Source organism: Bison bison, unplaced genomic scaffold, assembly GCF_000754665.1.
Source record: "Bison bison bison isolate TAMUID 2011002044 unplaced genomic scaffold, Bison_UMD1.0 scf7180017864362, whole genome shotgun sequence".
Taxonomy (NCBI): domain Eukaryota; kingdom Metazoa; phylum Chordata; class Mammalia; order Artiodactyla; family Bovidae; genus Bison; species Bison bison.
Window position 1 is genome coordinate 4560272 of NW_011494934.1, and position 12387 is coordinate 4572658.

Below are 12387 nucleotides of genomic sequence, written 5' to 3' on the forward strand. Positions count from 1 at the left end.
AAGTAGAAAATATTTATAAAATTTAAAACTATCTGGGATCTTTGATCCTGCAATCCCTAGGAATCTACTCCAAAGAGCAAAAACTATCAGTGTACTAACAAACAAACAAACAGGGAAATATATTACATGCTCATGGAAATAAAGGGAAAGCCCATCAGTAGTGTGGTGGTCATGGAAGCAGCTAAAAATATTCCATTTTAGAATTATGGTAAGAGTGAACTTCTTTGTTCATGGTGAAATTAGGAGCGTCGCCTAGCACGTTTGGGCCAGGGCAGTGTGAGTGGAAGACCCCTCTGGGTAGAAGCTTTGGGTTCATGTGCTGCTCATCATTAGGCTTCCTTCCTACTCTGTTGTGGCTGTGAAAGCTTGTATCAGCCTAGAGTTTCCTCAGTCTGGGTAGCCAAGTAACTGGGACAGAACTCCCTTGCCTTCCTCTTTTGGACATGTAGCCTGACCAAAGGGAGAAAGCTTTTGGAAAGAGTAAGCCACTGAGATTTTGGAATTGTTACTACAGCATAACCAAGCCTATCTGGACTGCTAGAGCTAAGACAATGGCTAAATTACAGTCCACCACTGGTGGGTCAGATGGTAAAGAATCTGCCTTCAATACAGGAGACCCAGGTTTGATCCCTGGGTTTGGAAGACCCCCTGGAGAAGGAAATAGCAACCCACTCCAGTATTTTTCCCTGGAGAACTCCATGACAGAAGAGCCTGGCGGGCTACAGTTCACAGGGTTGCAAAGAGTTGGACAGAATTGAGTGACCAACACTTTCATTTTCTTTCTATAATTCACTTTGACCTTGATTATACTAGGTGGCTTGATTTTCACAAGTTATTGCTGACAGACAGAAGAAAGATGCTTTAAAAGTTTATATTGTTATCCCAGTTTTTATAAAAAACACATTTAATACATCTTTATACATATTCTATAGAGATTATATGAGTATGGAGAATATATGAAAAATACAAAGTTGTTAAATGAGGCTATAAAGGAAAGATAAATCTAGACTTAACCATTTTTAAAAAAAGCTAAGCTGTGTGGTGTGATCACATGCCTTGGAGATATTCACATTTAACTGTAATTACACATAAAGTATTATTGAGTAGATATCATCAAATAATTTCACATAGTATTTTTCTGAATCTAGGGTGCTTCGATGCTTGGTGCTCTCTTGGTCTTACCTGCTTCAAGAGGTTTTCACATATATGGCTGCAAATGCTAAATAAGAAACACCTCAGTGGTTCTTGAAGTGTGGTCTTCCATGGGTTGTTAGAAATGAGAATGTGCAGGCTCAACTGAAGACAATCCTGAATCAGAAATTGAGGATGAGGCCCAGTAATATGTGTTTTATCGAGCTTTGCAGGTGATTCCAACACAATGCAAACTCATTCCTTGTTCAGTAAGATGTAGCCTTAATTCAGAGGTTAAAATGAGAGAAAAAAAAAAAGTCCATCTTAGAAATAAGGTATCTTTTAAAAATAAGGACATTGCGTTAATTTTCATCTTCTTTTATCTAGCCAAGTTGACCTAGCTTCTAGGGCAAGATGGTGCCTAGCTTTGCTGGAGAAACTATGTCTTTGGGCCTGCTGGTACTTCTGTAAAGTGGGAGTAGTAATAGCACATAGCTCATAGTCATTGTAAATAAATGAATTCACACATTTAAAGTTCGGAACAACGTTTGGCATATCGTGCACACCTGAACGAGGCCGTCATCATTTAGGACAGCTTACACATCTCCCTGCCTCACGGACTTTGCAGTCTGCAAGCCCAATTTTTCTGCCCTCCCGTACTTCATGTCCACCAGTAGTTCAAATGTCACAACTTCAAGGACGATGTCCCCAACCTCCCCAGATTAGCCTTCATACAATGTATGCTTTTCCTGCATGGCACTTATTTAAAATTATTTATTCATGAGGCTGATTAACAGATGTGTTTCCATTATACTATAAGGAAGCTCCATGAGCGGAGAAGATGGTATCTGTTTGGCTCCCTGTTTTAAACCCTGAATACCTAGTACAAAAGTAGGTACTCAGAGCATTTCTTTTGTATTTAAGGATCAGTTTCATCTCTGGGCTTCCCTAATGGCTCAGACAGTAAAAAATCTGCCTGCAAAGCAGGAGACCCAGGTTTGATACCTGGTTGGGAAGACCACCTGGAGAAAGAAATGGCAACCCACTCCAGTATTCTTGCTTGGAGAACTCCATGGACAGAGGAGCCTGGCAGGCTACAGTCCATGGGATGGCAAAGACTCAGACACGACTGGGTGACTAACACTTTCATCTAATTTGTTTTGGATCGAATCCTCTGCTGTCAACATGTATAAAGTTAATTATGATAAATGTAGTTAAGTTTTATAACAAGCTTTAAACAACTAATTTTCGGTTATTTCAGGGATTAAACATATGGAAAGTATATTAAATCAATAGAGTACTTCTTTGCAGATTTCTTCAGAAGGAAAAAAAATGTTCCTAGCTATAGAGTTTGTGGGTTTCAATTTAATTCTAAACTAGAGGCTGATGGAGTGGAAATTAGGGGAGGCGTAAGCTTGCAGTTAAGTGATTCAGATGTAAACAGAAGGAAGAGCCTCCAGATAACCTTTCAGCTCACGTTCATCTTTTTACACAATCTCTACTTGTGTATGAATGAGTTTAGGAAGTTTGATGACTTATAAAAATTGGTATCATCAAATCTGTTTTCTCTAGAAGAACCCACTTTATATAGAGAGAGTTAGGTCTGTAATTTTTTAATTAATTGTAAAAGAATGATTCACATGAAACTTCATTTCCCCAAGACACTAGTCATTTATTTTCAAGTTTCCAAATTGTATACCCAAGTATTAATAAAATAAAATGTAAAAAAATAACCAGCCTCAGATAAGTCTCAAAAACATCTTCTCATAAAGTTCAGTTCACAAACACCCCAAATAGTTAATTCTGTCTTCTGATGGCTAGTATTTATAAGGAAGTTTAGAGAACCAGTGTGGGAGAAGAGAAAGAGGATATGGTCAAATTCTGAATTTAGTATACTGTGTTCTGTATATCCCTTGTTTAATCATTCTGAATATTGGCTCCAAGAAACCTGCCTATATTTGTTTTAAAATTTTTCTAAACTTATTCAACCACAGAACTTATATCTCTCAAAACTAGAGTCAGCAAAAACACTTTGAGAATTGTTAGTCTGGCTGCATTCTACAGATTGACAAGTTCAGAATCCTAGTTAAAATACTAAACAACCCTGGTTATAGTGCCCCGTTAACTCCTGGTGGACCATTAAGAGTTCACAAATCATCCATTTAATAAATCCACTTTAGAATCTTATCAAGAGTTGATGTTAGTTTGCAGAATTTAGTTTGTGCCTTTTGAAAAACAAGGTATCTGCTGGGCTCTAACCTTTGAGTACCTTAATTTCTTTATAATTCTGCAAAATTTAGTAACAGGAATTTATTAACTTTACCTATCAAGTTCTTAATGAGAATTTGGGAGGTAGGTGTAAAATGGTATCTTAAAGCATTTTAGAGAAGAAAATGCAGACAAGCCTTTACCTTTGGGACCAGCAACTTGAAAGATATCAGGGACATATATCAATCCTTTTTACATCAGTGGAGGTGCCTACTAGAATTACTTGAGGAACTGTCTGAAAGAACATGGCACCACTGGGGTAAAGACCCTAGATATGAGAATTCTGAAAAGCTCCCCAGATAATTCTGATGCATGTTCCTAGAAAACCCTTTTTTGGATAATATGTTCCTCGCTATAATCTACAGTAAGTATGGCATGACTTGTGATAAAAACAGTGAAGACCTCTAAGCTTTTAACTTTTTTCTGTTTCAGACTATGAGTCTGTGGTACTTCCCTCTAAGTACACTGGACTCTGATTTCCTTAATAGTTCAGGGCATTCTACCATTATTTCTTCATCTGGCTTTTCAGAATTAAGATGGGAGCCCTATTTCCCCCAAGGTATACATTTCTTCCACTTGATCAACCAATACTTCCTCTGTGGTTAAATTTAAGTTTTGAAGAACAGTTTTCGTAACTGTTTTACTTCTTCTTGGGAGTAGTGAAATGACAAACATACCAGAAAGCCTGACTGGAGTATTTTAGAACATTGTTTAGTAGGTTACGTTTCCTCCTCTGGTCTACCTCTGTGCATTCAGTGGTCAGCTCTCCATTGATGGTCCCCTGGCTAGACAGTCTGTGGTCTCCTTCCCCAGTTCTCCTTCCGCTTTGTTGTCAGAGCCACTTTGCTGTCTGCACCTCTTCTAGACACACAGTACCACACAGCCTCATCTCTGATGGCTTTTGTCTAACTAAATTACCCTTTCTATTACTACATCCCAGTAAGCTTTATGCCACCAACTCTTGATCATATATATTAAAATATATTCTTTATTATTCCTCTTCAGTCAATTTTCTGAGACTTTAATTATAATTTTTAACTTCTGGGAAATTAAAACATTCTTTTTTTTATCTTACAGTTCTCAGAGATCATAGTTTTTTAAAGAGAAAAAATATGAAATTCATTTTGGTGACTTAAACAAGATATAATTTCATCCTTTCAAATAAAATCTCCTACATTTAATTAACTAATAATTTAAGCACAGGTTACTATGCTTAACTGATTTAGGTTTATATAAACCTGAAATAATACTATTTTCAGCTGTCTTAGCAACATCAAAGGAAAAGGACTAATTGAATGCCAATTTTGCTCGTAAACTACCAAGAGCTAAGACACATACAAATTTTATGGCAAGTAATCTAAAACCCTTCTAAAAATGATTAAGTGTTATTCTATCCAACAAGAAAACAAATACAACAAATCTATCTAATTAGTTAAGACACCAGATACTGTCATGCAGTTTCAGCATCTAGTAACAAACCTCTAAGCTTTAAAATTCTGTTTCACAACTTCTGAGTACTAATAATACATTTTAAAAGGTTGATACCCACTATAAACTACATGTAGAAGTACCAGAGTACACAATTAGCAAGTAAATGTGCATACACACCAAAGATTCTCAACTCTAATTTTGGAGCTCAACCTGGCAGTCTCCAAAGATTTTTATCTCCAAAGCAAAGTCATTAGCATAACTTTTAAATATAGAATTTTATACAGGGTGGGAGAAATATGATCAAACAGCTGGATACTCTGCCTCTAGAAAGTTGACAGACATATCTGTATTCTCACGTCAAAACATGATGGACTGAACTGGCCCAAGGGACAGGTTATTTTTTTATCTTTTTAAAAATTAAGAGTGCAAAATGTAACCATTAGAAACTGAAACACAAACAAGCATTTTAGAATAGTTCTTTCAGTACCTTAAATTCTAACACAGTACAGTGGAAAAAAATATGGCAGTTTTGCGTACTGCCATCAGGTTTTTTTTTTTTTCTTTCTTGGTCCATATTCAGTAAATAATAAACTTGTCTTTTCATATCTGAGCTAAGAGCTCTAGGGTATTCCTTAAAAAGTAATAATATAATCACAAATAAAAATGTTAAGATAGTTCCAAGTAACAAGTCCATAATCAATACCACTAATGGTGATGTTCCTGAAACTTAACATTTTAATTTTTCCTTTAATGAGTGTGTATAAAGCCGATTTTTTCTTTTTTTTTTTTTTGGTTGTTGTTAACAACACCCCAAATCCACCCCAAACATATCCATGGTCTTTGTTAAATTCAATAAAGTAGCCTAAAATGTGGGTTGCAATGCCAGAAACGGCTAGATTAAAAATAAAGTAACTACTGATTAAAAATGGTCTTTCTTTTATTCTCAACTATGTTTGTTATATGTGCTTTTTAAATTATTTAACAAAAAAATGACTTTTCAAATATATAATTTCAAGTCTCAAAGTTAATTTGAAAGAATGTGTAACATTTCATTTGAAAATAATAGTTTCAGCAGATATATGCAAGATTCCTACATGAACTGTAAACGTGTCAACACCACCACATTTTAGTGTTTTTAAAGGGCAATTCAAGATAGACTATTATTTTCTGCAGTATGCAACTGATTAAAGATAGTACTTTTAACATGTAAAAATAATTTTCACTAAAAAACTCAGGTGCAAAAAGTCTGGTACTTTGTATATCAAAATAACAAGAACAAAATGAGCAGTGAAAAAATAGCAAAAGTCATTACAAAAAATAGTAAATTCCTATTTAAATTTCTGTGTTCACAGGTTAAAAATGTTTATCAATTAACTATATCACACAGATTGTAGATACTTTAATATAGGAAGGTAACATGGGATACTTGAAATTCAAGCTGTACTTACCAGAATAGTTTTAACCTGAGTTTTTGATATCTTCAGAAAGGTACTTCACAATAACATATGACATAGTTATTATGTAGTAGTATAATTCCAAGTTATTTTTCTTTGACTTGCTTCTTCTTAAAAATTGAGTAAAATTATCAATATTTATTACACTTTTGGGGCCAAGTTCTCCAAACACAAGGAAGTATCTGGGTTAAAAAAACCTGTTATTTTTTCCTGCTATACAAGCATATGAAGATGTCTTTCTTGTTCAAAATGCCTTCAATTTAATCTTATTTTTATGTTTTATTTTAAAACAAATGCAAAAGTGAAAAAATCATCATAGATACTCGAATATTCCCATGAAATATACCACACCCACTGAAGAATTTAATTTCACTAAAGAATATCAAATTAATCATTTCCTCCTATAAATATTTTCTTTTTATTTATTTGTGTTTAGAAGTTGCAGTTTTAAGTACTATTAACAGAAAATACATAACAAAAGCTTCCTAACAAGTGAAAAAAATAATTATAAATGCTGGAAAAATTGGCCTCATTAACATATTTACAGACTTTTACTTAATACATACTCCATTGGAAATTAATTATATGACATTTATACAATCATTAACATTTCCAAATCACTCTGAGTAGTGAGTATTTCAGTTCTTTACTGTCTATACCCAAAGTTGAAAGTCACTCAGTTTCTGAAGGCAATACGCAGAAGCATCAGAAATGGTCAATCTGAGATGCTATTGATATATTGTTCTGCTCCTTCACCTAAAGACGTTTCTGTTGAGTAAGTGTCCTTATGCTTCTTTTTCTCTTTGCTCTGATCTTCCTGTAGCTTCAGAATTATGTTTCGGATTTCTTCTCTTTTTGTTCTCATTCTTGGGGGAGGAAACCAGTTTGCCAGATTCATAGGTAATTCAAAATTGAGAATTGGATTCTGAAAATAAAAATATTAAATGCACATCAGAAAATTATAATAAGTAATATTTTAGTTTCAATGACAAAAGCATTCCAGAGTAGAAATGAAAAAAAATCAGTAACATGCCAGGCATTTTGCTAGGCACTAGAGATGTAAGAAAATTTCTGCTTACAGATCAAGGGTGAGCAAACTACAGCCAGTGGGTCAAATCCTGTCTATTGCCTGTTTTTGTAAACAAAGCCTAATTGGAACATCACCACAGAAACTCATCTACATGCTGTCTACGGATGCTTTTTCTTTCACACACAACAGCAAAATGGAGAGCACAGACCACAGAACCTAAAATATTTATGACCTGGCCCTTATGAAAAGGATTGCTGACCCCAGTCTAGACAGATAACTCAACAATTAAAACAATGGATGTGACAGGTATTAAGACAGGAGAAGCAGAGAGTCCTATGAGAATACATACCTAAGGGTGTAGCACAGTATCAAAATGTGATATTTATGCTAAGATCTAAAGAATGAGTAGGAATTAGTCAAATAAAGAATGATGGAAGCAACAGGGAAGAATATTCCAGGGAGGGAAATAGGTATCAATGTCTGGAGGCAAGAGAGAATATGAGAGCCTAAAATGACATTCAGGTAGATGGTACACAGAATGCTGGAGTGAGAAGGGTATAAAGGCTAGAAGCTTGGACAGGAGTTAGAGCATGCAGGTCATGTGAAGGATTCCAGTCTTTTAACTCAAGAGCAACAGGAAGCCATTATAAGATTTAAAGCAGAAAAGTAACATGATTAAATTTGAAGCAGAAAAGTAACATGATTAAATTTGAGTTTTGGGAAGACAACTGTGGAAAAAACACGGCAACAGGCCCAGCAAGCTACATGTAAAAGAATGAAATTACAACACTTTCTAACATCACACCCAAAAATAAACTCAAAATGGATTAAAGAACAAAATGTAAGGGCAAAAACTATAAAACTCTTAAGAGCAAAACATAGGCACCGTGCTCTTTGACATAAATCAAAGCAAATCAAACATAAATCTTTGACCCACCTCCCAGAGTAATGGAAATAAAAACAAACAAATGGGACTTAATTAAACTTAAAAGCATTTGCACAGCAAAGGAAATTATAAACAAAATGAAAAGACAGCCCTCAGAATGAGAGAAAACAACTGCAAACTGACAAAGGATTTACCCTCCACAATATACAAGCAACTCATGCATTTCAGTATCATAAAAACAAACAACCTAATTAAAAAATGGGCAGAAGACCTAAATGGACATTTCTCCAAAGAAGACATATAGATGGCCAACAAACACTTGAAAAGATGCTCAACATCACTCATTATTCGGGAAATGCAAATTAAAACTAAAATGAGATATCACCTCACACGAGTCAGAATGGCCATCATCAAAAAATCTACAAACAATAAATGCTGGAGAGGATGTAGAAAAAAGGGAACCCTCGTGCACTGTTGGTGGGAATGTAAACTGATACAAGCACTACGGAGAGCAGTACGGAGATTTCTTAAAAAAAATGAGTAAAATGACCACATGACCCAGCAATCCCACTACTGGGCATATACCCTGAGAAAACCATAGTTCAAAAGGACACATGTACCCCAATGTTCACTGAAGCACTATTTACAACAGCCAGGACATGGAAGCAGCCTAGATGTCCATCGAGAGATGAATGGATAAACAAGTTGTGGTACATATACACAATGGAATATTAGCCATAAAAAGGAATACATTTTAGTCAGTTGAATTGAGGTGGATGAACCTAGAGCTTATCATACAGAGTGAAGGAAGGCAGAAGAAGAAAAACAAATACCGTATATTTAACGCATGTATATGGAATCTGATGAAGCTGTCTGCAGGGGAAGACTAGAAACGCAGCTGTAGACAATGGACTTGTGGACATAGCAGGGGAAGGACAGGGTGAGAGGAACGGAGCAAGTGGCACTGACGTATATACACTACCGTGTATAAAACAGGTAGCTAGTGGGAAGCTGCTGTACAACACAGGGAGCTTGTGTAAAGCAATTATCCTCCAATTACAAATAAATAAATACATTAAAAAAATTTTAACAGTATACTAAATGCATATATATGGAATTTAGAAAGACGGTAACGATGACCCTATATGTGAGACAGCAAAAGAGACACAGATGTATAGAACAGTCTTTTGGACTCTGTGGGAAAAGGCAAGGGTGGGATGATTTGAGAGAATGGCACTGAAACATGCAAATTATCATATGTGAAACGAATCGCCAGTCCAGGTTCAATGCGTGATACAGGGTGCTCAGGGCTGGTGCACTGGGATGACCCAGAGGGATGGGATGGGGAGGGAGGTGGGAGGGGGTTTCAGGATGGGGAACACATGTATACCTGTGGCGGATTCATGTCAATGTATGGCAAAACCACTACAATACTGTAATTAGCCTCCAATTAAAATAAATAAATAAAAAAAAAAGGCGGCCTACTCAGAGGTTGGTACAGCACTGTGGAACAGTGATGCTATTGAACTGAGCTGCGAAGGTGCTCCCGGGGTTAAAGGACTCAGCATGTGTGACACTGAGTGATGGAATCCACAGAGCTTATGGCACAATGGCTGGCGGATGAAGAAGAGGAAGAAGTCAAGATAAACTGTAAAGAATATCCAAGACAGGTATGCACGGTAAAGTCAAACGAAGAGTGTGTTACAAGGAAGGAATGCTCGGCAGTGTCAATGGTGCCGGGAGGTCAGGAATAATCCCAGTGTAAGGGGGAGGGTCAAGCCAGATTACACAGATTTGAGAAGCAAGTAGGATTTGTGGAAATGAAGACAATGAATATGTGTCCAAAAATACATCTGTGAAGGGAAGAAAAGAAGGTAAAAAGATAGAGCCTGAATCATGGCAGAGATTTCTTTAAGGCCAAAAGAGCCAGTGGAGAAGAGCTGATCAGTGATAGAAGTGAGTGGATTCGGATTACATGGAGTACAGCCTTTTTTATGTCTTAAATATTCTCCAATTTATGAGTTTTTGCTCCCTGGAATAATTTTTGAAACAGCAGTTTTCAATCTCTCCAAAATATTTGATTATTGTGTCTTTAACACTAACGTAAGATCAAAAACACCATTTCAGTATTTAAGTCAGATCCAACCAACTGAAACCCACCTCAAAAAAGCTCTCTACATACTGCAATACATATACGCCACAGTCACTGAAGTTGTTTTGCTGTGGTACTTTTGGATTAGAGCCTTTCATAACATCTTTGGAAAAACTTCTTTTGCTTCCTTTTTTAACTTCCCATTCCACCTCTAAATACCTGCAATGACATGTATATAGTAAGAACACATACATACATATAAATATACATACTTCCTCATCCCCACCAGAATACAAAGTACAGGTAGAGTTTTGAACTTACTCTCTTAGAATTTTGACAACATTTGATCGAGAAGGGCCTCTGAGTGAGTCCATCAGTAAGATACAAGGTCTGAAATAAAATGGCCAAATATTAATATTTTATTAATGTTTAAAAGGCATAAAAAGATGTACATTAACAATAAAATGGAGGGGGTATAAACCTTTTAGGCAAAAACACCCTAGTAACACTTAACTACCCATGATTATATTAAATACTGAATTATAGAGTAATAATTTAGCCATACCTAAGTTATGAATATATTTCACCAAAATTCCATAGCTAGTTCCTAAAAATACTTCAAAATTTAGTACAAAATCAAAACAATTCTGAAAATTTGAACATTTCCTGTTCCAAAGTACCAAAAGTGAGACCACACAAAAGTAGAAGAAAGATAATCCCATTTTAAAAATCTACTGATATTTTAAATACCAAAACAGGTAATCTTCACATAGAAGAATTAGCTTAGAATCCACTGTTTGGGGCAAGATTCCACTTTAGAACACTTACTATAAAAAAAACACTTAATTTTCAAAATTTTGTTCTTAAACCTAAGTATGTGAGCAAGTTTAATGTAGTACAGGAAGTCCTGAAATGATTTAAGACCTAGGTTCTTCCTGGCTAACATTTTATGGGATTTGGAGAAAATCTTTTAACTGCTGTAGGTCTCTATGTTTTCCTTTATACTGATGTTTGCTTTTCAAATGCTGTTACTAGAATTTCAGACAAGATTTCCTACAAAAAGTCAAGAAGAGATTAAGTGAAATAGGTACTTCATCCCTGAAGTCTGGAGACCCTGGAGAGATCTCAGAATATGTACTTCTGAGAACCAAAACAGACTCACTCTCAGTGTGAGGTTCCCTGGAACATGCCTCTTAGGATTGCCCTGAGTCACTCTACAGCCTTCACACAGTGGCTATGGAACGTGTAAACTCCAGTCCCCATGCTACCAACGTGAATCTGAATGAAAATTCTTTGCCCTTTCCTGCTTCAAATCACTACATATCCAAAAGGAATAGTGGCTTTCTATGCACTTGCACAGAGACGGAAAGTGGGCAAATGGAGAACTGAAATGATTTCCATTCTCCCCAACTCAATCCTGACATTAGTAGGCATGACCCAGGTTTTCCTCACTGATTCTGAAAGCCTTTGCGATTTTTGCTTAAGTACTTGTTTCAGTTAAAACATTATGGTTAATACTTTATTCTGAGAGTATGTGAATAAAAGTCACCAGGTGGTTTACAAGATGTACAGTGAGCGCTTACTGTTTACAGAGAGTAGGCTTTAAATGCCACTGTCCTATTTCTGAACTGCAGCTGTCATCAGCAAGGAGTCCATCATCACTGCTATCATCCTATAAAAGACAGCCTCTGTTAGTACTGAAACTATAAAATCTAACTACTAACAAAACAGCACTACTGAGGGTAAAAATCCTTGTGGCAAATATGTAAAAAACATATCTCTAATTAGGTGATTAGACTTTAGAAAATGCTGTATGTCACTCAATCCCGAAGGAACTGCATAGGAATCCAAAGAAAAACTTCTAATGATATAAAATATTGGAACTCCTTACTAAGCATTAAGTTTCACCTGGTTATCCTGATCTTCTGAGAAGTCGATGAGTTCATCTTCAAGCATTTTACTACCTTCCGCTGATTCATCACTGTAGTTTAGCCTTATTTTGCTTAAACCATCTGTATCAATAAGAAATATTACATAATTCTTAAAAAGAATATGCACATAACTTAAAAGTATATGATCTTAAAATTAATGCTAG

General features: G+C 35.8%; 1 protein-coding gene across 1 annotated transcript in view; it reads right to left on the reverse strand.

Annotated features, from left to right (window-relative positions):
• Nucleotides 1-2728: 2728 nt before the first annotated feature.
• Nucleotides 2729-12387, reverse strand: part of SENP6 (SUMO1/sentrin specific peptidase 6) — a 122388-nt gene continuing 112729 nt past the window's right edge. Inside the window, exons 22-26 of the mRNA XM_010855270.1 lie at nt 12201-12304; nt 11876-11964; nt 10614-10682; nt 10361-10511; nt 2729-7209 (exon numbers count right to left, since the gene is read on the reverse strand). Coding sequence (XP_010853572.1) covers nt 7000-7209; nt 10361-10511; nt 10614-10682; nt 11876-11964; nt 12201-12304 — 623 coding nt within the window. The 3' untranslated portion in view covers nt 2729-6999. The remainder of the gene's footprint in view (nt 7210-10360; nt 10512-10613; nt 10683-11875; nt 11965-12200; nt 12305-12387) is intronic.